We start from the raw sequence: 24,388 nt of genomic DNA, 5'->3' as shown, positions 1-24,388 counted from the left end.
ACAGTCACGGCTATGTCTTTTTAGAATAAAAACAGGTTTTTTACTATTCGTCCAAGCCTATCAACTATCTTTGAAGGCTTGTTAGCTATTTTCGAGGCCTGATTCAGTCCAGTTGGCATACTTTACCCTACACAATCGTGATTTGTAAAGTGTTGCCCTGGGCCTGAAACGCATCCACGATATCAGCCGGCCATTCAGGACAAGCCATTGAACTTGTGTCTTGGCCAGATTGAACAAGTCCGACCATCTCCTGGATGCCCATTCCTCCTGTCGCCCAGCGCGCCTTTTCCAGCTCTTGAAAGTATTTCCAGACAGTCTGAGCCTCCGGTGAAATTACATTGCTGATTTGCTGCTCACCGGGGCCCGAACTGTCACGCTTCCCGCTTCTCCTTAGGTCAGCCAGGTCCTTGGCGCTTAGTTCAGCCCGGAGCCGCAGCACATCATCTTCCTGGAGAGTTTCCACTACAACAACTCTGCTTTCGTCCCATGGTATATCTTGGTCCTCCCGTGATTGTAGCTGCTGAAACTTGACGAAAGGAGGGCGCAAGTATCCCCATGATAACACAAACTTGGATATGTCGGCGGATGGCACGGTGATGGTAAGGACCTCGACTTCGTGCTGGTCGTCCTCGAGTCTCCTCATTTCCTTGGTAACCACGCCATCGTATCTTGAGTCAAGGTGGCTCAGGTATTCCGAAAAGAAAGTGAACGGCTCCGATGGCCAGGAGGCCAGCTTCATCAAGGCCAAGAAACTCCACAGCTGACCCTGTGGTGTGACTACGCCTGGAAACAATTCCTCTAAACATCCAAACTTGGCGACAGCATCATCCACAGCTCGCTTCAATCCTCTCTGAAGATTAGAGGAAGAAAGATAATGAATAGCGATACTGCGTGCCCTGTTTGGTTGCCTGTTTGGGACAGTCTTCCGTCCGGCAACGAAGACCTCGACAAACAACACCTGGCTGCAAAAGCCGACCAACCGAAACCGTTTCCCCTCTTGACCTTTTATGGGACGCAGGATCAAGAACCCTGGCGTTTCTTCCTTTGTATAATCCCTGTGCAGCCAGTAGATGTGGTCGAATGGTTCAACTACTTTATCAAGGGCACTGCTCCGGTTTGAGAGAAGATACATCTCCATCTCGTTAGACCGCACCACAAAGGCCTTCCATTCGGGTTCCCTCTCAGTACGTGACCTGAAATGGTTCTCCTTGGTAAAAGGAACCTCAACAGGCACATCCGTACATGTCGCCAAATGCGTCGCTTTAAGGGTCAAGGCAGCTGTGTCTACATCGATGGTAGCTTCGGCCGTCCAAAGTGTTGATTCATTATCTTCTTCCGGCTGATAGATTGCATGACGGCCTGAATAAGACTTATCAAAGTGGCGCTTCAGAGCCTCGTAGAATTCCTGGAGAACACGTTCTGGTTCCTGGGATGTCCATGACACTCGTGCTGCTCCCCCTGTTCGAGCTCGGTAGGGCACCCAAGATGGATAATTGTCGGGTCGTTCTCTCTGCTGAGTGGGAGCTATGTAGAAGTTTTCGAAGGAACCAAGGCGGAACAGCGAGTGTGCGGCAACTCCTATCTGCGCGTGCATCCGGGAAATTCCGTAATCTGGCGTTAAATTGTTGTTAGGAACTAGACCCAGGAGGCTAAACAACTCGTCACGCGTGTCTGAAGCAGTCGACGAAGATGTCAGCAGTGTCCAGTCCAGGAGACCATGACGTAAGTAGCCTCCCTGGGATAAGTATTGGAACCACGGCGCAGGCGTACTGTCCCAGAGCTGTCTTGGGCGTCTGCCCTCGCCGGCCTGCCCGGGGATAGCATTGATGCTCAGTGAGTCAAAATCTATCTCCATATCGCGAACTGGAATTGATACTTGGCGTGACAGGAGAAGTTCTTGAATTACCCAGATGCGACTAAAGTACCGACACAGAAGCAACTGCCCCAAGTTTACTTTGCCGCCCAAACCGATGAGCTCAGTCTCCCCTCCTCGCGACAAGGTGACTGCCTCTCTTGCTGAGAGTCGGACTGGGTGGGCATGTGTGGTGATAGGACTGATCTCAGGGCCCAAATAAACAACCGTTCGTCGACTGTTTTTGTAAATCGATCTCATCTTCGCCACCTGTGTTGCTCTCTCCAGCGAGTCCAACTGGTTGATACAGATGGCGTCAACCCAGACCAAGCGACAACCTCGCCGAGGTCTGAGGAATCTCAGCATTTCCCAGCAATTTTTGGTCTGCAGCAACACGTCCCAGTAAGGCCCAACAAAGACTGGTTTGCAAAGGGTTCCGTCTTCATCTTCTCCGCCCCATGTATACGACACAGTCTCGTATTCCGGATAGCGCACATCGCCATACGTCTCGAGCGTCAAGTGAATAGGTGTATTCACATCGTCCGTGCTTGGAAGGCAAATGAGTCGGAACGCATCCGGACCCAATGCCTTCTCATACGCGGTCCTAACTTGGATGTTACTGACCAAGCCCTCTGAGGAGTTGCTGTTCTCTGCTTCATTTCGGTCCGCTGGTTCTTCCCTTGTGATATGCCGCCCAGTCCTTCTATAGGGAATGCCCGGCGGCCATGAAAGGTTGTATGCGCCGTACGGCTCATCCGGCGGAATGAAAGGTGCTGTGGGATTCTGATGACCAGGGTCGGCAACAAGCTTGTCAATGTCTGGTGCTTGGTTGCATATCATGCAGTAGATGTGTGTTCCACCAGTCACCACCACATCAGGTGACATGCAAGTCTCTAGATGCCATCGACTCATTGTGTATGCTGATACCGACAGGGAATGGCCTTGGTTCTGGTCTTGAAGTGCGGGGAAAGAAAAAGATGCATGCTTCACCAGTCGTTGGGTGGGGGAGGGAGGGGCTACTGCAGTCGTTGGTTCGCTACGACTAGCACGTGAGGCCCTCATCAATGACCTGCAGCAAAGTTGAAACACAAAACGTCCATTGTCAATCAAGTCGGAAAATGTCCATGAGGTCGCCTCGTTTCCCAGTTCCAACAGGAAATGGCCTGGTCCATTGTCCAATATCAGGCATCATCAAGGGACAGCTTCGTCTTGGAACAATGATCCTCCGGCATTCGGTGGTGCCAACTTGCAGACGTGATGCAAGCAGCTGGTGCCCAAACCAGATCCGAATTGGACAACGGCGTCATTTTCGTCGAGGTCGAGTCGCTCCACGAGGGTCCACGATGTCTCCACACTAGTACATCGGACATTTGGAGCCTGACGGACCCAATGGCACACTTGGGCGTTGCTCCCATTGGTCTTTTCCCCATAGCGTCGTTGCAACGTCTCATTGGCCCACCGGTTAACTGCAAGTGTCTCTTGGCCCTTCGAGCCCATCATGATAAGACTCACAAAAGTCGAAACAAATGTCGACCTGCAACTTTCCGTCTGCTCTTGTCTGACATGAACTCTCAGGAAGAACACCGCCCAAAACCCAAAATGAGACTGCTCAATGTCACCACCCGCGAGGTGGAGGAGTTCTTTGAGCCCAGCATTCCTCCCTATGCCATATTTTCACACACTTGGGGTCCCGAGGAGGTGACCTTTCAGGATTTGGAGTCCCTTTCCGCATTTCGAAAACCCAGACCAGCTACACCGCCACCATCTTCATTACCATCTCTACTCGGCTCAAGCCATGGCTACATCACCGCCGCCCGACCAGAGCTGCCGCTGGAAAAGACCGAAGTCATGAAGCTCATGATGCTGGCCAACATGCTCACGGCTCTCCGCGGGCATCGTGATGCAAGCCGGTTCCAGCGCCAGTCTGCTTACTTTTCGCCCCTACCACCATCGCCCGAAATCGACGACGACCTCCAAAGTCACAGATCTTTCTCATCTTCCACAACCATGACGCCATCATCGTCACCGCCATTAGCATTGCCGCCTCCTTCTCCTCCCATGAAACCACCACAACCGCAGGTCCACCCAGTTCAACAAAAGGCGGGATACGCCAAGCTCAGCTATGCATGCACCCAGGCTTCCAAAGACGGCCACTCGTACATCTGGATCGACACTGTCTGCATCGACAGGAGAAGCAGCAGCGAGCTTTCCGAGGCGATCAACTCCATGTTTGGCTGGTACCAAAAAGCGGCTGTCTGCTACGCCTATCTTGACGACGTTCACTTTGACAGCTACACCGCTGGGTACCGAACATGGAAGGATGACTTTTCTGCCTCGAGATGGTTCACGCGGGGCTGGACCCTTCAAGAGCTTGTTGCGCCGAAAAAGCTTGTATTTTACGCCCACGGCTGGCGATTGCTCGGGACCAAGTCTAGTTTGGTTAAGACGGTGGAGAAGATTACAGGAATTGAGGAGGTTGTCTTGTTGGAGCCGAAGCTGGTTCACAACTCTAGCATTGCGCAGCGAATGGCGTGGGCTGCGGGCAGAGAAACGACCAGAGCGGAGGATGTGGCGTATTGTCTGCTTGGATTGTTTGGGGTCAACCTGCCAATAATCTATGGCGAGGGATATGACAAAGCCTTTCTGAGGCTACAGGAAGAGATCATCCGCCGGACGGACGATCAGTCAATATTTGCCTGGGGCGCCCTAGGAAAAGAGGACAAATCTTCAAAACGAACGCGGACGACACCCGAGTTGGATGAATTGGATTTCGAGGCCCTCTCGGGCACCATGCCGGTGCTGGCGAGATCACCTGCCGACTTTAAGGGGATGGAAAAGGTTGTTGTATCACCACCTTCAACAGAACCTGTCTCCGACTACGCCATGACCAACAAGGGACTGCACGTCAAATTCAACCTCGTCAGCGCAAGCAGCTCGGCAACACAGACTCAGCAACTCTATTTCGGCGTGCTCAACTGCCACTCCGAGGACGACCCTTCAAGGCGACTGGCGGTCTTGCTCTCACAGACGGCGACGTCCAATGTGATGGTGCGGACTCGCTCGAGAATGCCAACCATGGTCTCGGTGTCGGACTTGGAAAAGGCTGAGCGGCGTGATATTTACATCCCCAACACAGCGGCAAATCGGCCACAGGCGGCAAAGGCGATAGAGGAGATTTTGGTGCTCAAGTATCCCGACCTCGTCGCGCCAGGGTATGAAGTTATCGATATCCAGAGCAAGGGCCATGCCCAATACAACAAGGAGTTTGGGACGTTGCGAGTCGGCGCTCTGGAGTCGAGGGTGCTCTATCAGCTAGCGGTGGTGACATTCTGGAACAAGCATCTCAAGTGCGGATTCGTTCTCAGGGTCATTGTGGACGGCGGAACGAAAAGGGCCTGGGTGGATCAGGTTCAACCTCAGGCCATTCCACAGCTCGGCGAGGTAGCCGAGGATGGGCAAGACATGGTCAAAACTGCCAAAGACATCTGGGTAGACCCTGGGCGTGTCGAGGTCATCGCCACTGGTGGGAGGAGGAGCGTCCTGGTTGACGTGACAAATCCGGAGAAGTACGAGGAGGCAGAGGGTCAGGAAGGGAAGGGCTTCATGTTGAAGCCGACAGCAGAGATCAAGGCCTTTGAGACTGTGACGTTTGTGGAGAAATGGGAGAGGGATTACATGCGGACTGTCAATGCCAAGATGGTCAGGAAGAACAAGGGTGTGCTGGAGCTTAGCATGAGCAGTTTGCTTTGGCAAGCGGCACAGACGAGTGATCAAGCGGAATAGGCGGACGGGTATAGCGATTTCTTGCTTTCGTTTTTGGGGGATTTTCACAGGGTCCAACAGCACAGGATTCGGCGCTTGGTCGGGGTAGCGGGCATTGGGAACGGATAAAAAGGTTGGCATCGTGGACTGAGCATACTGCTGGCATATTTCTTTTGTTTGCATATATAGCGTTGTCAATCTATGAACACTTACGGCCACAATTTACTTCTTTCCATGGTGATAGGAACAGCGTTTGCCACGGGTTTGTACCTGTCTCTGGCTTTCCCATGATAAAATTGAATTTCTAACCATGCCATTCTCGCCTGGTTCATGGAGACGATTGGCCTGTCATTATGAATATGGATAGGTATGTAGATATCATTAGGAACATATACCGCGTCAACCCCACCCCTCGGACTCTTCAAACCCTGAGTTCGATGCTCATCTTACCTGTGCATGCGGCTCTACCTCCCTCCCATCAGACAAAACACCATAGTTCCTCACCATCCGAATCGCCCCTTCGCTCTGTCTATCCCCCTCCTCGCCCGAACCGTGGCCACTCCTCCCAGCAGAAAGAACCGAGCCATGAAAGCTTTGTCTACCCAAGTTTTCATGTTCCCGTCTCTGCTGCTGCACCCACTCCTCAGCCTTGGTTCTCCTACTCCCCGATGTATCCGGCCTGCCAGCGGTAACAGGTGTAGCAGGCGGCATGACGACCCCAACAGACGTCTCAATCACCCCCTTGTCAATCCCGTATTGTCCATATCTCCTCTTTTCATAACCCCCCTCGGCATCCGAGATATGGCCGTTGAACTCCTGAGTCGAGCTTGACGAGCCACCGATGTGTATCCTCGGCTTCATCTTGATGGCGGGCATCGAAGACGAAGATGATGGCGAGGTGGAGGTGGAAAAGTACGAGGGGAGTATGTATGACAAGGGAAGCCGGCAGACGGGAAGACAGGCGCAGATGATAGCGAGGTTTTGCTCGATCATGGTCCAGATGGAAGAGTCGATGTCGACTTTGTGACAATACTCAGCTCATGGTTTCGGTCAGATACAAGTTAGAGATACGTACAGGTGATGTCTGGGCTGGTTGACGAAAAATTGAGCGTTGTCATCCGTAGAATCGAGGTTATTGTCGTGAATAGACCAAGCGCGAAAACACCCATCAATGCCAGCTTTTGGCTTGTCGGCAGATGAGAGGTGTAGATCGAATGCATGGGCAGCCCGAGGATGACCAGGTCGGTCGTGATCGAGAACACGGCGTTGGCGTACCAGTTTGCCGTGATGGTGATGCAGGTGCCGGCGATGGACTTATCCCAAGCTCTCGGAATCGGGTTGCATTGCCATATCGAAGAGGCAGTTGTTCCGACCATGTAGAGAAGAATGACGGTTAGAAGAACAAGGCATGTTTTGCGAAACCGTTGTTTGGGGAAGATACGGAGGTAGAGGAGGAGAATCGAGGCTTTGGTGAGGTTGATGGTGAGCTTGTAAAATGCTTGAGCGACGTAGAACAGCTGAGGGAGGTTAGCTAGGTTGGTTAACGAGGTCATACAAGAACAGAAAAGACCCATACTTTTAGTGTAATCAGCCTGTTGGGCTTGGTAAGGTTGGCAATGTGCTGACCAAAGCCGTGGGCACATGATGCTACCATCAATGCCGATACGACAGTTGCAAATATCTTTAAAATTTAGCTTGCTAGTCGAAATAGGGGTGGCGTCTAGCGTACCGTTGAAAGAACAATAGTCCAGTCATCCAGGCCTAGTCCAGAGCATCCTCTCGGCTTGATGCGCGCCCAAAGGCGAACGCCCACAAAGATTGGCGCTAGGACGAAGAAGACGATGCAAGGGGCCTCGATTTGGTATGCCCTGTTTTCACCAGGCAAGTTCCCGGAGGCCATAGTGATCTCAGAACCGTCTTCAGGAAACAAACCAGAACACACGAACTGACACCCAGCAGTGGTCTGGATGTGACCTAATTATATCAACAGAGAACCACCTGTGATCATGGTGGTGTCCTACCAAGACATCGCCCGTCTTTACCCAACAGAGCCCAGGTACCTACATTCTTGGAAGGGAGGAACCTGGACACCAAGACACGGGTGCCGCCTTAGGATGGCAATGGAATTTCCCGTCTTGTTCAGTTCACCCTCTGGAAATCTGGAGCCTGCCGTGCTCACACCGAGATCTTCCAAGTGGCCAGAGGCTTCTGTGGCGCTAAAGGATTTTGGCAGGTCCCTCGAGGCAAGCAGACAGCGCCGATCATGGCGCCCCCGGATGCCGAAACAGATAAGCGAAGCTGGAGCGTGAATGGACCTAGACCTGCCGTTTAGGAGGGTTTGTTGTTTCTTACTCGGGCTTGGTAAGCAGCCTTTCCATGCTGGACATATTTATCCAACACCCAAAGAGCGATTAAAAAGCAAGATCCGTGGATGTTACTTCAAATCTGCGTAGATACTACAGATCTGTGCTACGTGTTGAAGGGAGGAAAGTTCAGCCGTACATGTCTCACCTACGGTCGAGGAAACTCCGAATCGGGTGACCGCCATGCAGCGTTGATCTTTGATGCAAGGGCGAGTTATCGCACCACCTCAATATCACAGCCATCCGCTTGGCCGGGTTCCGATATTGCTTCTGGGACGAGAAATAAACCACTGATATCCCACCGTCATGACTGTATTCATCCCTGATCCCCTTAGCTTGTTTCCCTGTCGTTGTCATGAGCGTGAAAGAAAAAGCATGTCAACATGAGATTCTTTTGGTGCCCACCGATTTTCGTGAAGTGGGATTCAGGGGCAAATATTCCAGTGTCTTGGGTTCGAGCATCTTAAAAGATGCTACACGACAGCCTTTTGGCTGACTCCAGCGATGATCTGGTGTGCCAGGCTGATCACGACTACCAACAAAATACCACCCTGGAAGGTCACCGCAACAAAGTCACCTTGGGGAAACAGTGATCTCCAACTTGGGCTCTACCACTGTGCAGTTGTCTCGCGCAACTCCGAAAGTGAAGATGTTGTTCCTCGCCCTCATCTTGGCAGTATCAGCCGTAGCAGCCATCGCGAGCCAAAGCAAGACGGCGACCAACAACACGACCATCGACAATGGCCCCTTCCCAACCGACCTCAATGGTTCCAACTTCACATACCCCCACCCCTTCCAACTCTTCCATTTCGGCTCTCAGGGTCTGCCCCTAGAGATGGCCTTCATCGACCTTCCCCCCATCGTCGCCCCTACCGCAACCACCAAGCCACAACACGTCCGTCACACCCGCACAAAGCCCAACCCCAAGCCCAAAATCGCCCTCTTACTCCACGGCAAAAACTTTTGCTCCATCACCTGGTCCACCACCGCCGCGACCCTCCAAAAGGCCGGGTACCGCGTCATCATCCCCGACCAAATCGGCTTCTGCAAGTCCTCCAAGCCCGGCACCCTCTACCAGTACTCCCTCCACCAACTAACCCTCAACACCTATTCCCTCTTGTCAGCCCTGGACCTGACAGACCCCAGCAACAATGGCATAACAGTGGTAGGCCACTCCCTGGGCGGCATGCTAGCCACCCGCTTCTCCCTTCTCTACCCAGACCTAGTCTCCAGCCTTGTTCTCGTCAATCCCATCGGGCTAGAGCCGTACCTCGAACTCGGGGTACCATACCCTGATCTTTCTATCACTCTCAAGACGGAACAGACGTCAAACTACATGTCAATAAAGGGGTACGAGCAGAGCACCTACTACCTCGGGGTTTGGGCGCCCGAGTACAATGTGTGGGCGATGATGTTGGCTCAGATCTACGCTGGCACTGAAGCCCAAAACTTTGTCGAGGGTCAGGCGAGGGTGGTGGACATGGTGCTGACCCAGCCGGTCTTTTACGAGTTCCCTCGTGTCCGATCAAAGACACTGTTGATGGTTGGGACCAAGGACACAACGGCCATCGGGAAACAGTGGTCGCCTCCTGATGTGAAGGAGAAGTTGGGAAGGTATGAGCTTATTGGAAAGGAAACAGCCAACAGGATACCCAATTGCACGCTGGTCGAGTTTGAAGACCTGGGACACGCGCCACAGATCCAGGCACCTGATCGGTTCCATGCCGCCTTGCTCCAGTGGTTGAGGACGTGATCGATGGACGGACGAATGTAAATAAATCGAGATGGGTCGGTGTTGAAGTGACAAACACAATGAAACGACGAAAAAGCATATAACACAGCATCAACTGCAGCATATCAGTAGAAAAAAAAATGTATAAAGAACCCGAGTATCCCCGAAAAGATGCGCCGTCCCGCAAATGGAATCGAGAACTGATTCTGAATTGACCTGTATCATGCAGTTGTGGTATGACTCCCTAGCACGCCTCACCAGAAATGCAAAGCCTTCCCGATCCAGCCCAAGCCTTTTATGGCCTTTTGTGTCACGGATTCCTGTCCTCCGCCGTCTTCGGGGGGGAGGGGGATCCGCAAGTTCCCAGGTTCCAGAATCTTGTGTTCGTCGAAATTCCGCAATGCCCAAAATCAACTTCGCCCAAATAAACCCTTTACATGACAACACCGGAGTTGCTGGCAATGCGGGGCCAGAGCTCGGCAGCCTCCTTACCGACGGGGCCGGTGATGGCAGAGCCCTTCATCTCACCCTTGGGGTTGACGATCTATGGCATTGTTAGCCTCTCTCCTTTCAAGTCCTCCACTCAGCCCTGTGTTATGGATCGGGGATACGTACGACACCAGCGTTGTCCTCGAAATAGAGGAAGACACCATCGAAGCGCTTCCAGGGCTTGGCCTGGCGGACGATGACGGCGGGGTGAACTTTCTTGCGGAGCTCGGGCTTTCCCTTCTTGACGGTGGCCATGACCATGTCACCAACACCACCAGCGGGCAGTCTGTTGAGACGGGCACCGATACCCTTGACGGAGATGATGTAAAGGTTGCGAGCACCAGAGTTGTCGGCGCAGTTCATGATGGCACCACTATTTCCCTGTCAGCGCCCATATTCCTTCTTTCGTTCCGTTCGGCATTTGCGATCGCGTTGGAGAAACGTCGGTCGAAGTCGTCGGTTCAGGATATCGAACATACACGGGAAGACCGAGGGTCATCTTAAGCTTGCCACCAGGGGCACCGCGGCTGGTTGCACTGTCAGCCAAGATCTTTGAACGAAGTGATTTTGCTCTTGCTTGAAGCCATCATATCATCTCGAATCGCAGCCGCCGATCGCCAAAGTTGCTGTCCTGCACATCATTCCCCAGCTCTTTTTCGCAAGCTGCTTGCCAACTTCCCCCCACAACTTTCCCCTCCTCCCAGCAAGTTCCAGATCCAACTTTGGCGGCGAGGCATGCGATTCGAGTGATTCGTGGGCGAAAATTACACAAATGGCGATGGCGAGGACAGTACTCACGATAGTTTGGCCATTGCGAAGGTCTGGTTGCGGAAATGCGACTTGTCGTTGGGGAGTCGAGATTTCGAGGACACAAGGCGGGACTGGAATTAGACAGGCCTTTCGCGATAATTTTTGGTGTGGACCGAAAACCCTACCGATTTGTGAGCCCGTCACGTGTTTTTTTTGGGTGGATAAACCGATAGGACCCCTAACCCTGGCACTCGTCTGCTCTGCTTGGCAGGTGAAGTGGGGCCATCTGCAATGCCCCGCAGCTGCCCTTTGCAGCACTCACGCTCAACATTGATTCCACACAGTCGAGATGCCAGTGAATCGGCTCTTATTCACCAAGTGAAGGGCAAGCTGCCTATGGTCAAGCTTCTTTATATCTAGGTGATTCTCTCTTCTAGGGGCTTAATCGTGACTCTTACCGTAGTCCTACATTTCCCGAGATAAGCGACCGTTCAGTGCAGCCATCAGTCGCGTGTTGCCAGACTTCCAACAACCCTCATCTCACCCTTTGCCTCTCTTGTAGCTCCCTCCTTTTCCACAAATTTGAGCGGTCGATACACGGGCTTCCACATTTGCTCCTTGATCCACTCGTCAAGATCGTCCTCATTCTCTGGAATACCCTGTTCTGTTGCAACACCCTCCTCCAGAGCTGCCTGAATCACCTTGCGGGCCACTCTTGCACTGACATCCCTCACGACCTCAACACCGGGCAACAATGGCGCAATATCGTCCTTCAGAGCCGGGCTCAGCTCTGCCACCCCTCCCACCGCTGCGACCAGCATTTTGTCTGTAACAAGCCGAGCGCGACACAGGACAGACCCGAGACCAATGCCTGGAAACACGACACTGTTGTTGCACTCGGCAACCTCGATCTCAACCTCTTGTCCGTCTTGACCCCATGGTCCTTTAATAGGTTTGAACGGGCTTCCAGTTGCTACCAGAGCTTTTCCGTCTGTCCATTTTAGCAAATTAGCAGGGATAGCTTCGTGTAGGCGCGTCGGATTCGACAACGGAAGGATGATGGGGCGCTCGACATGTGAGGCCATCTCGCGCACGATCTCCTCCGTAAACGCTTTGGGGACTGTGGATGTTCCGATCAGCGCGTTTGGCTTGACTTCTCTGACCACGGCCAACAGATCTCTGTCCTTTCCACTCCACTCATCTTCAGACCTTGCAAAGGGCTTCTGAGTCTTTGACAGTGATTCCACTCCGGTAGTCAGTAGCCCTTGTTTGTCAATCAGCCTGGTAGTGTCAGCACCTCCTCCATCGCATGCATAAAACGGGTATTCAGGGTTAACGAACCAGATCTGCTTTGCTGCGTCTTCCTTACTGATGCCTCGTTCTGTAGCGATGGCGTCACGGACCTGATCAGCGATGCCAACGCCCGCCGTTCCAGCGCCGAATACCACCATGCGAAGATCTTCTAGGTTCTGCTTCGTGACATGCAGACCGGAAAGGATGGCGGCAAGTGTTACACAGCCGGTACCTTGGACGTCATCGTTGAAGCAAGGAATCTCCGGGCGGTACTTTTCGAGTAGTCTCCGTGCTGTTGCCCGTCAGACCAATGCCATCAATATGACAAGGCAAACTCACCATTGTCAAACCCAAAATCTTCAAAATGGATGTAAGCCTTCGGATACAGCTCCCGTGCCGACTTGACAAATGTATCAACAAAGTCGTCATAACGCTTGCCCGTCACTCGCTTGTGCCGGAGTCCAAGATACAATGGATCATCCAGCAGATCCTGGTTGTTCGTCCCGCAATCCAGGACCACGGGTAGGACACGGTTAGGATGGACACCAGCACAGAGTGTCGTGAGTGCAAGCTTTGCGATTGAGATCAGAATGCCACCGCAACCCTGATCCCCAATTCCCAGAATCTCCTCCCCGTCCGTGACGACAATGTAGTCAATGTCATCTGGGGTGCCCCAAAGCGAAAGATCATGGTGAACACGGTCGGCATCGTTGATGTTGAGAAACACTCCGTCTGGACGCCGAAAAATACGCGAGTAGTTCTGGATGGCGTCACCTTCTGTGGGCGTGTATACTACGCTGAACATCTCGGGCAGGTGATCGTGGAGCAGCTGCATGCATGTCTCAGTTATCTGCATGTCTTTTGCGACTGCTGGTATATCTCACCCTAAAGTAGAGCACCTCATTTTGTTCCTTCATCGAGGTCAAAAATGTGTTCTTGGAAAGATCATCAGGATGCGCGCTGTACTGTTCATACGCCCGTTGGACCTGCTGCTCCAGCGTTTGGATGCTTGGGGGCAGGAGCCCAGCAAGTTCAAAGTCTCGACGCTCTTCGTGGGTGAAGGCTGAGCCCTTGTTGAAGTATGGATGGGTGAGTAGGACGGTGCCCTTGAGCGCGCATTCTAGCGGCCCGCTTGTTGACAAGGGAAGACTCTCAAATTTGGACGACGGCTTGCCTTGGGATCCCATTGTGGGTGGATGCTGATGGGATGAACAATTTGCGAGATACGGAGCTACAGACAGCCTAGTAGCCACAGTTGTCTTTTTTACGAGTACTCAGTGGTGAGAAGAGAGCGGTTGCTCAGTGCATGGCATCGCCAGTTGACGATGACGTAGTTGGCCAAATGGTGCTGGCTAATCTCGTTCCACCAGCAAAGCACCCCGCAACGGCGCAAATCACAACACCGATGGACCACGCCTACAGAATCGAAAAGCGCTGGAAGAGACTCTCACACTCAGCCATTCACGATGAGATAGGATCAAGTCAAGAATGTCGGGTCGCTTGGAGCCTCCTCTCTGTAAAAGTCCGATAAACGGCAGAGACGCGGACTATGATGGCCCATGAGGGTTCTATTCTTGCAGCAGAGATCATCACCCGCGACAGACCCGAGAGCCTGCCGCCAGTGACCCGTCCAACATGGCACAGCCCCTTCAAAGACCCGAGTACAAGACGTACTGAGAAGCGAAGGCCTCCCCAGAGGGAGATCTCACTGGTAAGAAATCCGGAGAGATCTTGAGCGGCTGGGAACGGTTGCTGCATGGGCAAAAGAATGTGAGAAAAAATATCCTACCTGTGAGATACTTCCGTTGCTGCAAAATATTGTCTCTGCTCATTGTTTTAATCGGCAAGACAGCAGCGCGGAGTGTGACACGAGCAGCATTGCGTGCGTTCATACGACAGCAAATAACTCGGTGGTTTGTTTGATGTAAAAATTCTGGAGACGCGAAAAATTTTTGTCTGGTTTTGGAGGTTCGTGGGGTCTTGGGCACGGGCCATCCCGGCTCTCCGGGTCCGAACACGCAGCTGGCGTCGGCCCGACCTGGCTGATAGGCTTAACACCAGGCTTTCGACGGCACCGGAGTTCACCAGCGTCTGTCGTTATTCCTGGCTTCATGGACCAAGTTCTTGCAGTGGCCGAGTCACCGATTCACGCATTACGTGAACGTGTCAATATCCCGGAGCACAAATTGCAGAGAAAGTCTGCGAGGAGTCTTCCCATTCATGGCTTAGGCCCGACTTCTCTTCCTTCACTGCCATGTCCGGTGAGATCTGTCATACATAACATTCACGCCGTCAATATCATCACTTCTGAACACTATACGCAGCTACACTATACCCAGGTTGTGCAGCAAGAGCGGGATAAGTGATTGTCGGTCCACTGAACTCTTGTGGGGGGTTTGGATGTGCTGTACCATCCATGTGGACATGTTCCGGTCCATGGTGTTGCGGCCGGGGCCACAATGCTTCCTCGCTGTGGGTCAAATCGTCGAGGGTTTGGTGCTCCCAAAGCCTGACTTCTGTTGTGACCATAATATCGGTCGCGTTGGCGTTCGACTTGAGGCCTCTATCTCGGGACCAGTTGTCTCGATGTCGAAGCTTCAGGGTGTCTTGCTGCTTGGTGTGCTTGATGTGGGAGTAAAGACTGCGGAAAGACGCGGCGCAGGCAACCAAGATGGCTGCTCTTCATCAGCATGATTTGCTCTTAAGGGATCGGAGGAGTTCAGCATAACGTACCCAATGTCATCTCGAGGGAGTTGCACAGAATCATCTATGATACGTCGGGAGAGGTTCCAGAATAGCCTGCCTCGGCGCGGACGATGGCCACGACAACCATGGCGATGGTCAAGCAGCAGATGCCCATCAGCAACAGCTTCTTTTTCCATGGAATAGAGACCCGCCAGACGATATTGCCCGATACGATGACGACTAGATATCGGACATGTCAGTTGACTGTCTGGCAAAACGGCGGGACATGGAACTGACTGAGGAGGTCTGTCGAGATATCCGTTGCCAAGTGGACGCGAGAGGTAAAGTACTGCCGGTTGAATTTTGCTTCGCCGATGCACTTTTGTGCAATGTCGATACCACTGGCTGTTAGACAGTCATCTGTTGTCAGCCCGACCGTCACGCAGTAGGCCGCCACGATGCAGACAAGTACCGTCCACCAGAGGTAGCGCTGGAGAGGAGCGTGTCTGCCCAGAAGGTAGAAGAATACCATAAAGGCAATCTTGACCAGCCATAGCGAGGTCCAGGTGAGCCAGTAGGTTGCGAGGATGGCATGGAGAAGAGTGCCGGCGTTGTTGAAGAGCTCGACGATGGCGGCTGGGTTTGTAGGGGTCGTGTTCCAACCCTGGGCGACGACATAGAGAGTGCGTGCTAAGACGGCCCAGAGAATTGTCGAGCCTAGGTAGAAAACGAAGGAGGCGACGGAGGAGTTTGATGCGGAAAGCAAGACGAAGGATGGTGACGAGCGACAGGCATGTGCCGGACCAGATGAATCCCTAGAGGCGGTTGAGGAGTCGTTCATGGCGCTGGGGAGCTTATTTTGGGGGACACTTACCATCAGGGTGTTGTAGGGGATGGAAGGGGCCACCATATTTCCCACCACATCCCGGCCATGGATGGCGGAGGGCTCCATTGTGAGAGCGTGAGGAGGATCCAAACGTCAACAAGACCAGCACAGAAGTCAGGAGGATATGGCATCCAGTTCCGGCTATGGGTGTTTTAATAGAGGTGATCAAGTAGTTCGGCCCGCTCTTTCGCAGCGCCCATGGCACTGTTCAATGCCAACCTTTCCCAACATCATCCCGCATTGCTGAGATACGGTAGGTACGGTAGGGTGGTGGATTACTTGGATATTCGCGGCACAGTGCAACAGAATTACTGCGGCGTGTGTTTTTTGAAGCCCGCCAGCCTGGTGATCGGCGTTGTGGTGATCCGGGAGGTGCCGTGTTAGCGCATTATCGGCAGTGCCTGTGGTACCTATACTACATTGGTTACGGCGTGTAGGGTAGTGATGGCTCACCGACGCAAGCCACTGATTGGTTCGTTTTCAGCTCCTGTTGCCTGTCTGACGGCTGAGCGTCGATGCAATTGGCCCCAAACCATCCGAGCAAACCACCTACAATCTAGGACGCCCAGAGTACCTAAGGAGCTTCTTTGGTTCTGTTTCCAGCCCTATAAATGTACATTGCCGCCCCCAAGCCCAGATGACCAACCCGTATACGCCCCTTTCAAACCCAGCATAAGTGTGTCCTCCTTCCTATAATGGATCTTTTTCTGTCGTGCATGCAGACAGCCAAAAGGACAAATTTCGCAGAGCAGGCTTGTCTGACTTTGGGGGCCATACAAAAGCACGAGGTAAATAAGACTTGGGTGTTACCGCTTGGAGAGTGATTTTGTTGGTCTGCCTGTTGCCCGACTTCTTCACGCCTTATTAAGGTCAACATCTTTCTCAATGACTATTTTGTATAAAATGTTTTGTTTTGTGGACGTGTCCGCTACTCGAAGGGAAATGGTATTGTTTACACCCCTATCGACCCCTTTTGTGGATCCCGTGGCGAATGTGGAGAATGGCATTTCATAGCAACCAACTCCTTTCAGTCTTTGTTATTGGCTGCTCGTGACGTCGCTGTAAATGCATCCAGTGAGCACGTCTTGCGCTAACCCTTTCAATTGAAATGCTACACTGATAAAGCCCAAAGAATATTGAGCTCGTGCCAAACCCACCCCAACGCCAAGTTTAACCGTGTAAAACCCTGAATCCCAAGAAGCGACCCCCTTTCCCTTCTTTGCCGCCGTGGGGCTTTGCCATCTTTCCTTTTCCATTTTCTTTTATTTTGCCATTCCTTTTCCTTGTCCCATTCCCATATCCATATACGCATCCGATTCCCAACCCAGCCAATTCCCCACCCGTCCGATTCCCAACCCATCCGATTCCCAACCCATCCGATTCCCTATCCTTTCGATTCCCAGCCCAACCATATCTCCCCTAGCTCTCGCCAAGCATCTTATAAAACCTTCTCATAGAATCCTCATGGTTCTGCTGCTCGAGCTCCTCTTTCAACAACGGGTTGCTCTCAGGTGTTCTGGGCTTGTTAGGGGGAGCGGCTTCTTCTTGTTTTGGAGGGGTACTGACACTTTTGTTCTTCTCTTTGGAAACTCTTCTACCGCCTGGCGGGCGGGTCGGCGTCTGTGCCGGCGAGCGGGTCGAGTCCGAACCCGAGCTCTTCTTGCTATCCGTGGCGGCGGGATCTTCTCCGGGGGTGGTGCTTTCGAGGTCTGACTTCGGGGTGAAACCTGAAGGTGAGTTTCTTGGCTGCGGGACGGGGGAGAATTCTTCGATCGGCTTTTCGGCCTGAGTTGGGGGGAAAAAGCCCTTGGCGGCGGCGGGCTGTCCTCCCTTTTTCGCAGAGGGAGGCACAAAGTGTTGTGTACCAATAGTGGGAATGTTCAAATTCGCGATAAGTGAGTCGGTGTCCCCAGTACTCTTCTTAGTATCCGGTGGGAAGCTGTCCTTGAAATTGTCGGGAACGATCGGACGTGGAGTGGACTCGTTACTCCCGGAGCCGTCAGCACCTGTCCTGCCAGGACCAAAGCCGTCGTCACTGGTCCCGCCGACAGTAGACCTACTGAAGCGCACTCCCCTCACCCCATTTAAAAAGAATGGTCTCTCGATGCTTTCAGGATTTTCTGTAGGTGGTGAGGCTCTGCCACCCCCTGTGTGGTGCCGACTTGCCACCTTGAAGGTCTTGGCAGCTGCTGGAGTGAGTGCGGGCGGCGTGGCGGTCAGGCCGGCGATACGGATGAGCTCTCCGTGCCTCTGCTCCAATCGGAGCATCTGGCCGCGAAGACGGATCAAGGCTTCCTGATTTCTCGTCTCGTTGTCGTTCATCGTTTCATATTGCTTCTCGATGGAGTCGGCCTCCGCAATCAGTCTTTGCACCTCATTGAAGACAATATCTTGTTGACCAAGAATCCTAACTTGGGCATCACGGGACTTCTCCATGTGACTGCCTACAATCTTGAGATTGTCAAGCAGACCGACCTGGCTCCCACCAAAGATCGTTTGGCTCTTGTGAAGCCGGGCCGTACTTCCCAGGTTTGATATCCAAGCGGTGCCGCTGCGCAGACCTTCCTTCTCTTGCGCAAGACTGCTAGTCATACTACTGACGGACATGCTACGCTGCAGTCGCGCGGCCACTGCCGCCGGTCCAGCTGTGGCTCCCGCTTCTGTCCCGGCTGGGTTGGCCTGGGTTTTGATGGCTCCGAGGTTGCGCCCAGTCCAGGCGTGGTCCCAAAACGTCCACAGCGCCCAGAGCTTGATGAGGCTGTGGTAATAGGCAAAAGCGACATAGAATGGGAAAGTCCACCAGTCATTGGGGTGACGCTTGTAGTACTCAAAGACCTTGACAAACTTGACAAAAAGTATCCAAATAACCAAGGCCCATATGCCTTGACTGGTGGCTTGCTTGCTCCAGTTGTAGAGGGCAACGAGGGCGGCATCGGTAAACAAAGCAAAGTTTGTGAAGGAGGTGAGGTAGACGGCATAGACGCAGTAGGGCTGAAATGCCCAAACGCTGCCATCAGTGAAGAGAGAGCAAGGGTTTGACCTCCAGGTGGTGCGGGCCCAGCGCGTGCACTGCCCCAGGAACTTCTTGTGGACGGGATCGGCCACGCCAACAGTTGTCTCAATTTCGGCGTCGTCGGTGTATTGGAACTTGATGCGCCAGCCCTTGCGCACGGCAAATCTGGTGTTGTAGTTGTCATCGTCCGGGTTGAGAGGCCCACAGAGCCCAAAGAAGAATCGCTCGTCGACGTAGCCGGCCAGGTACTCGGGGTCCTGGACGATACGGGTGCGCAGAGCACAGGTACGCGCAGAAATGACAAAGGCGCCCCCGTCCCAGTAGTTGGCCGATCTGACCTCGAAGTTGTGGCGGTAAAGATAGGTCGCCCCCAGCATGTTCCAGAAACGCCGCCAAACCGACAGGTTCGGCAACCGGCGGACTCTCTTGTTTGTTCCCACCAAGCCAATCTCTGGATCCTCAAACGGCGCTAGGAGCGCCTTGAGGAAATCCTTCTTCCAGAAGACGTGGTCGTCGAGCATGACGGTGATGGCGGTTGAGACCAGCGGCACCGCCACAGCAACTTGAGCTCTCTTGCTGGCAATCAGGGCACGGTCCACGATGAAATTGGTCTTGGGATAAAGCTTGATGTACTTCTCGACTGCCTTCTCTGTCTTGACAAGCAGCTCGTCACCGGCCGTGATGACAATGATCTGAGCAGGCTCGTTTTGGGCGCAGGTGCTGATGCATTCCTGAAAGTCAACGCCTGTAGGGTCGATGGTGGGCAGGATGACCGTGACATGTCGGTTGGGGGTGTACGTGGGGTTCTTGGGAACGGGGGCTGGCTTATACAGAACCCAACCAATGCAGTTGAGAATGAAACGGACGTAGCGCCAGGTTGCCAGTACAATGAACCAGTATAGCCAGTAGTCGTATTCCGAGTACAAGGTCGCAAACTGGTGAACACCATAGCCACAGAGGGCCAAGATGAAGGCGTTGAAAAGCCCCCTCAGTACCTTGTTTGATCTAAGCCTTGATGGGACGTACGGCTCATCCTGGACAAGCTCAGGGGGGGGAGGCACAGGAGGGTTGGTCACAAGTGTGTCCCGTGTCCTCGCAGTTGGTCGTCGAGGAGTGGACATCTTGGTGGTTGGCTTTAGTCAATGTTATGTTGTCTTATTCCTTGAGGCCACACTGGACCATCTTCTGCTGCTGGAACGGTGGCAGCAGTCGAGGAAAGGTGTCGAGATAGACCCCTTGCAATCCATGACCTCAAAACGGTCCCAACCAATGTTATAGGACTCGGCATCTTCTTGTCTTCACTTGAGATAAAGAGAAATAAGAACAGAGCTTATTGTTCTCGAGCAGAAGTGGCCAAAAGAGCGGGACAGAAGAGCGTCCCTGACACCACTCCTCATATCTGGTTGCTCCCCCATTGTTTCAAAGGTAGCTACTGGGTGAATTGACTTTATATTTTGAAAGAACCGAGTGGATTCCTCCAATTCTCCCATTCTGACAGTGTTTTCCACTGCCTTCACTTGTACTGGTTCAGAGTGAGGACACTATGCTCCAATATGCACTCGTGTAAACCTATTCACCACCACCGGGTGTTGTCACTAGCAAAAAAAAACACAAGGTTTCCGTTTTGGTCTGCAGAGTCGGTGCTTCATTGTTGGTGGTAGGTGAGGTGATTATCAAAGAATGGACCGTCGCTTTGTTGGCTCACTGGATGCGGGAGTCGAGTCCAACTACAGACGGACCTAAACACTCTTTGTCATCGCAACGCTTAAAGGCGGAATGTAATCAAAGAGGGTTTGATGACCTTTCTATCGAGGTTCCACAAATCAACTCCTAACATGCCTGTTGCGTCGAATGCTGGTTTTCTGGCGGACGTGGTGATGTGTACGGGGCAGAAGGCTGTGTCGGGTTCTGTGGTTAGACAGTAACGGCCTACGGTGTGTCTGAGCTCTTTGTCATTACCGGCATGGCACGCTCTCTACAGGATGTTCGGACCAAATGCTGGATCAGAAGGGCATTGTGTTACTCAATCAGGTCCAAATTCGGATTCAATATGTTTGTGGTTATTTCGAGATGCACTTGATCCTTTTTAATGCAGAACACGGGATTACGATCATGTATAGATCTTGCAGTTATCGTATAACGGTGCTTGACAACTCTGCCCTAGGTAGGTACCTACCTATTTCAGCAAATCCATAATGCTCTTGATGAACTTTGCAGGCATTTACATTTCCTCAATAGCCAACAACACTATGCATAAATCACTACGATCTCTGTGGGTATTCAAGACCTCAGTGATCGGGTATCTTGAACAGACTATATCCATGATTGTGGCGTCAAATTTGGAATAATATGTGTGTCATGTTCGTGTGGCCAGTTCGTCTTACGAAGTCTTATTCTATCCCATCTCTACATGTAGCAGCCGGCAAAAACTGTACTTATCATAAACCACACGGCCTTCCGGAAGAAAGGAAGAAAGAGAAAAGAACATGCAAACCCCGAAAACGTGACAGCCTAAAACTTTTGTCCCAACCCACGCTTCCCACAACCCTCGAGGCACAAAATCACAGTCATCCCTCACACCTGCGCCCCGGTTACTTGTTTCTGCTCCCTCCGGGCAAGCCTCGCTATCCTCTCAGCTCTCCAGACCTCGCCATATTTCCACTGTAGACACATCAAAGGCGTGAGAGCAATTGTTACGATAGCAAAGATCAGAAACGCGGCCTCGACCCCAATCTTGTCAATGATAAACTGCACCCCTGCCACTCCCACAGCGCCCAACGAGCACCGAACGAGATTGTTGACAGCGGTGGCGCTGGCGCTGGCCCCGGGATACAAGTCCACCATCAGTGCACTGTTTTGGGTAAAGATGGCCGTTGCTGTGATTGCAATGACGAACTGCAAAACCAATGGTAGGGCTATACCCGGTCTCGAGGCTAGCAAGGGGGAAGAAAGCGAGTAGCCATACCCCGCAACGGCAAACACGAACAAGACGATGAGATACCAGAAGGACCGAAGTCGAGCACGGGAAAGTGGAAGGTCCGACAAATGCTTTCTGTTGAGAGGAGTCTCGAGCGGGATCCCGTTGGAAGCACGGTACGCTGACTCGACGTGCCGATAATCGCGATCAAGAATCTTGCCAGCAAAGTATGATCCGCTGACACAAGCCGCGCCGTTCGGTAAGAATATGAGGCCCACTTTCAAATTGGAGAGTTGATACCGAGGCTGAAACAGGGCGGTTGTCGACGAAGTCACCACACTCCAAATCGTGTACACAAAAGCCCCAAACAATAGCGTGACAAACACGTCCTTTTCAAAAAGGAACCGCAGTGGCGATAATATCGAGCCCAGAGTAAACTTGGGCGTCAAATTCGTGATGTTGCCCTCCTCACTGGATACTGCATCTGGACGCTTCCAGTGTTTGCTGATATGGCGAGTGACAACTGGACGATGGATGCCGCGCAGTGGGATAGTGCCATTTCCAGCAATGTGACGAAGGGTTTCCGGGAGGAAGAGCACAATAATCACGAGACTTATGAAACCAAGGACGACAAGAAACCAAAAGATGGCGTGAAATCCAAAGAACTCGGTGATAATACCGCCAATCACTGGCCCAATTGACTGGCCGAGCATTCGAACTATGCACAAGGATCAAAGTTAGAAAGGACAAGGATAGAAACCCGCGATGCAAGACTCACTTCCTCCAAAACTACCCATATATCCGCCGCGTTCCTTTGCTGTTGTGATATCGCCAATCACTCCAGCACCTGTTTCTGGTTATTAGCGTGGAATTCAGGGGTAAAAAAGGGGCTGGGTCTTGGCAAAACACACCAACGGAGATGGTCGCGGCACTGCCAGCAGCTTGGATTGCTCGAAAAGCCATCAATGAGGCAAAGTCGTCGCTGAATGCCAACCCGAGGTTTGCGATGAGGTACACGCCAAAAGTGCAGATAAAGGTGATTCTGCGTCCACGCGTGTCGCTCAAAGGTCCCCAAAAAGAAGGCGCCACCCCCTGAACTGCCATGTACACAGTCACAGTGAGCGATATCATGGCGATTTCGGTTTGTACGTGCTATACTTCATGATCAGAAACGGAACAAGAATATTCAAGGAGAGAACCCACTGAAGATATGGCACCCAGCGCAGGGAAGTAAATATTGCTTGAAAGTGGAGAGAACAGCCCGGCAAATGATACTATCCATACCATAAGCCGCTTCTCCCGCCTCGAAAATGCGTGGTATAACTCCTGCTGTGAATCCGTCTTCTCTGAGACCGGCTCGTCGCAACCTGCCTCTGACAGAGCAATTTCGACGGCTTGACTGGCTGAATAATCCACGCTCTTCTTTTCTTGAGTGTTGCCAATTGGTGAGTTATGCGAGGCTCCATAGGCAGGCGGAATGGTGACTCTTGTATTTGTCTTAATTTTTCGCGTGGACTCGTTCGAGGCTCGTAAAGTAGGGACTTGTTCGGTTTGTAACCTGGTGGCTTTCGACGTGTCGGCACTTACCGCTCTCCCAAGCTCTTTTCGGCTATCGGAATCGGAAGGAATGGCACTCGGGGGTCTTTTGGGACTGGGCGGAGCTTCCATATCCTAGATACCTCTCGGGATCCCCTGCTCCTGTTGATGCTGTAATGAAGTGCAGCACTCGGTAAGTAGAGAACAGTAAACCAGTAGTTTTCGAGAGCTGGTAGGTTGAATCGCATAGAAGTGTGTCTGCCTTGCTTGATATCCAGTACCCAGTCGAAGTGCTCAACTTGACGGATAGGACACGCTTCTAGATGAAGCGGGAGCACGAGAAGACGGTGGCTGGCTCAACAACCGTGCTTTTTTGTCTGTCAACGTAGAGGTTTCCTGTGCGACAGTTCACGGCCGAAAGCACTCGCTCCATGAGGATCCTTCAAACCAGCCGTATCATTCGACATGGACGCTAACGACCAAGCTTGGATCCAAAATGTCACCCTTGAGGGATGGGCCACTGGCAGTCTAGAGGCTACCTCCCGAGGGGTACATCAGATGCCGAGAATGAAGCGGAAGGGCCTGCTGCGCAGCTAAGCATGGATTAACAGACGTGCACTCGGACTTGACCGAGTTGGCCCCCGTTCACCAGCCTCGGGAAGCTAGGTGGATGTCGATCCATAGCTGGAATGCGCCAAGTCGTCTTGAGCGATGAACCAGTCTGCCCGGTGACTGCATGCTAGAGGTTGGTTGTCATGGCACGTATTGCACCAGAGTTGTTTGATTGGTGAATCAGATTTTTGCGTACGCAAGCCAAAGTGAAAGAGAGGGCATCGTGGACTCGCTGATGATTCAGCAGATTCTGACTGACGCCGTACCTGGCCTGAACAGCGAAGCAGCCTTCGCTGATACATAGTACAAGAAATTAGTACGGTATGGGTGAAATAAAACAGCACGAACGGACGGATGAGCCGCTCGGGCTGGAGTAACACCTGCAGCCTGCACCTAGTACCTCAGGTGCCTGACCACGCCAAAGCAGATGTGCCTGGCCCCAGTCAAAGCTTATTCTGTCCCCCCTTCCCCCCGCCAATTTGGCCGAACTCCATGTGC

At 52.5% G+C, this 24,388-nt stretch overlaps 10 protein-coding genes across 10 annotated transcripts; 2 read left to right on the top strand and 8 right to left on the bottom strand.

The window, feature by feature from the left end:
- Positions 1-127: 127 nt before the first annotated feature.
- On the bottom strand, positions 128-3,356 carry QC764_100570 (uncharacterized protein; the record flags this gene model as incomplete). Its single annotated transcript, XM_062941277.1, has 2 exons — positions 1,907-3,356; positions 128-1,657 (listed from the first exon to the last, which is right to left on the bottom strand). The coding sequence occupies exons 1-2, from the start codon at positions 2,912-2,914 to the stop codon at positions 128-130; spliced, it is 2,538 nt and encodes an 845-aa protein (XP_062804082.1). The 5' UTR covers positions 2,915-3,356.
- Positions 3,110-5,635, top strand: QC764_100580 (uncharacterized protein; the record flags this gene model as incomplete). Its single annotated transcript, XM_062941278.1, has 1 exon — positions 3,110-5,635. The coding sequence occupies one exon, from the start codon at positions 3,110-3,112 to the stop codon at positions 5,633-5,635; it is 2,526 nt and encodes an 841-aa protein (XP_062804081.1).
- Positions 5,636-5,849: 214 nt separating this feature from the next.
- On the bottom strand, positions 5,850-8,036 carry QC764_100590 (uncharacterized protein). The gene is made up of 4 exons (XM_062941279.1): positions 7,344-8,036; positions 7,191-7,295; positions 6,690-7,131; positions 5,850-6,633 (listed from the first exon to the last, which is right to left on the bottom strand). Exons 1-4 carry the CDS (start codon positions 7,512-7,514, stop codon positions 6,056-6,058), a joined length of 1,296 nt encoding a protein of 431 aa, XP_062804080.1. The 5' UTR covers positions 7,515-8,036; the 3' UTR covers positions 5,850-6,055.
- A 590-nt stretch (positions 8,037-8,626) lies between these two features.
- QC764_100600 (uncharacterized protein) lies at positions 8,627-9,730 on the top strand (the record flags this gene model as incomplete). Its single annotated transcript, XM_062941280.1, has 1 exon — positions 8,627-9,730. One exon carries the CDS (start codon positions 8,627-8,629, stop codon positions 9,728-9,730), a length of 1,104 nt encoding a protein of 367 aa, XP_062804079.1.
- Positions 9,731-9,941: 211 nt separating this feature from the next.
- On the bottom strand, positions 9,942-11,244 carry RPL23A (60S ribosomal protein L23A). The gene is made up of 5 exons (XM_062941281.1): positions 11,192-11,244; positions 10,997-11,129; positions 10,678-10,725; positions 10,325-10,571; positions 9,942-10,253 (listed from the first exon to the last, which is right to left on the bottom strand). The coding sequence occupies exons 2-5, from the start codon at positions 11,008-11,010 to the stop codon at positions 10,143-10,145; spliced, it is 420 nt and encodes a 139-aa protein (XP_062804078.1). The 5' UTR covers positions 11,011-11,129; positions 11,192-11,244; the 3' UTR covers positions 9,942-10,142.
- A 76-nt stretch (positions 11,245-11,320) lies between these two features.
- MAE1 (NAD-dependent malic enzyme, mitochondrial) lies at positions 11,321-14,166 on the bottom strand. The gene is made up of 4 exons (XM_062941282.1): positions 13,126-14,166; positions 12,581-13,070; positions 12,290-12,533; positions 11,321-12,229 (listed from the first exon to the last, which is right to left on the bottom strand). The coding sequence occupies exons 1-4, from the start codon at positions 13,426-13,428 to the stop codon at positions 11,452-11,454; spliced, it is 1,815 nt and encodes a 604-aa protein (XP_062804077.1). The 5' UTR covers positions 13,429-14,166; the 3' UTR covers positions 11,321-11,451.
- Positions 14,167-14,542: 376 nt separating this feature from the next.
- Positions 14,543-15,008, bottom strand: QC764_0000490 (uncharacterized protein; the record flags this gene model as incomplete). Its single annotated transcript, XM_062939679.1, has 2 exons — positions 14,543-14,916; positions 14,975-15,008. The coding sequence occupies 2 exons, from the start codon at positions 15,006-15,008 to the stop codon at positions 14,543-14,545; spliced, it is 408 nt and encodes a 135-aa protein (XP_062804076.1).
- On the bottom strand, positions 15,009-15,878 carry QC764_0000480 (uncharacterized protein; the record flags this gene model as incomplete). Its single annotated transcript, XM_062939678.1, has 2 exons — positions 15,009-15,166; positions 15,224-15,878. The coding sequence occupies 2 exons, from the start codon at positions 15,876-15,878 to the stop codon at positions 15,009-15,011; spliced, it is 813 nt and encodes a 270-aa protein (XP_062804075.1).
- Positions 15,879-17,231: 1,353 nt separating this feature from the next.
- On the bottom strand, positions 17,232-19,946 carry QC764_100620 (uncharacterized protein; the record flags this gene model as incomplete). The annotated part of the gene is made up of 1 exon (XM_062941283.1): positions 17,232-19,946. One exon carries the CDS (start codon positions 19,944-19,946, stop codon positions 17,232-17,234), a length of 2,715 nt encoding a protein of 904 aa, XP_062804074.1.
- Positions 19,947-21,399: 1,453 nt separating this feature from the next.
- On the bottom strand, positions 21,400-23,556 carry QC764_100630 (uncharacterized protein; the record flags this gene model as incomplete). The annotated part of the gene is made up of 4 exons (XM_062941284.1): positions 22,946-23,556; positions 22,654-22,894; positions 22,521-22,589; positions 21,400-22,460 (listed from the first exon to the last, which is right to left on the bottom strand). Exons 1-4 carry the CDS (start codon positions 23,408-23,410, stop codon positions 21,400-21,402), a joined length of 1,836 nt encoding a protein of 611 aa, XP_062804073.1. The 5' UTR covers positions 23,411-23,556.
- Between the last annotated feature and the right edge of the window lie 832 nt (positions 23,557-24,388).

The sequence above is a fragment of the Podospora pseudoanserina genome, chromosome 1 (assembly GCF_035222485.1).
Source record: "Podospora pseudoanserina strain CBS 124.78 chromosome 1, whole genome shotgun sequence".
NCBI classification, from domain to species: domain Eukaryota; kingdom Fungi; phylum Ascomycota; class Sordariomycetes; order Sordariales; family Podosporaceae; genus Podospora; species Podospora pseudoanserina.
The sequence above is the reverse complement of the archived record's forward strand: the minus strand, read 5'-3'. Positions and strand labels throughout refer to the sequence as shown.

What these genes read in the sequence shown, in the direction of transcription:
- QC764_100590 (XM_062941279.1), bottom strand. Translation starts at nt 7,514, where the DNA reads ATGGCCTCCGGGAACTTGCCTGGTGAAAACAGGGCATACCAAATCGAG. An exon ending in GGACTATTGTTCTTTCAACG is followed by an intron (nt 7,296 to 7,343) that starts GTACGCTAGACG and finishes TAAATTTTAAAG; the next exon opens with ATATTTGCAACTGTCGTATC. An exon ending in AACCAGCCCAGACATCACCT is followed by an intron (nt 6,634 to 6,689) that starts GTACGTATCTCT and finishes ATTGTCACAAAG; the next exon opens with TCGACATCGACTCTTCCATC.
- RPL23A (XM_062941281.1), bottom strand. An exon ending in ATGACCCTCGGTCTTCCCGT is followed by an intron (nt 10,572 to 10,677) that starts GTATGTTCGATA and finishes ACAGGGAAATAG; the next exon opens with TGGTGCCATCATGAACTGCG. An exon ending in TCGAGGACAACGCTGGTGTC is followed by an intron (nt 10,254 to 10,324) that starts GTACGTATCCCC and finishes ACAATGCCATAG; the next exon opens with ATCGTCAACCCCAAGGGTGA.
- MAE1 (XM_062941282.1), bottom strand. Translation starts at nt 13,428, where the DNA reads ATGGGATCCCAAGGCAAGCCGTCGTCCAAATTTGAGAGTCTTCCCTTG. An exon ending in ATGAGGTGCTCTACTTTAGG is followed by an intron (nt 13,071 to 13,125) that starts GTGAGATATACC and finishes ACATGCATGCAG; the next exon opens with CTGCTCCACGATCACCTGCC. An exon ending in GACGCAGCAAAGCAGATCTG is followed by an intron (nt 12,230 to 12,289) that starts GTTCGTTAACCC and finishes TGACACTACCAG; the next exon opens with GCTGATTGACAAACAAGGGC.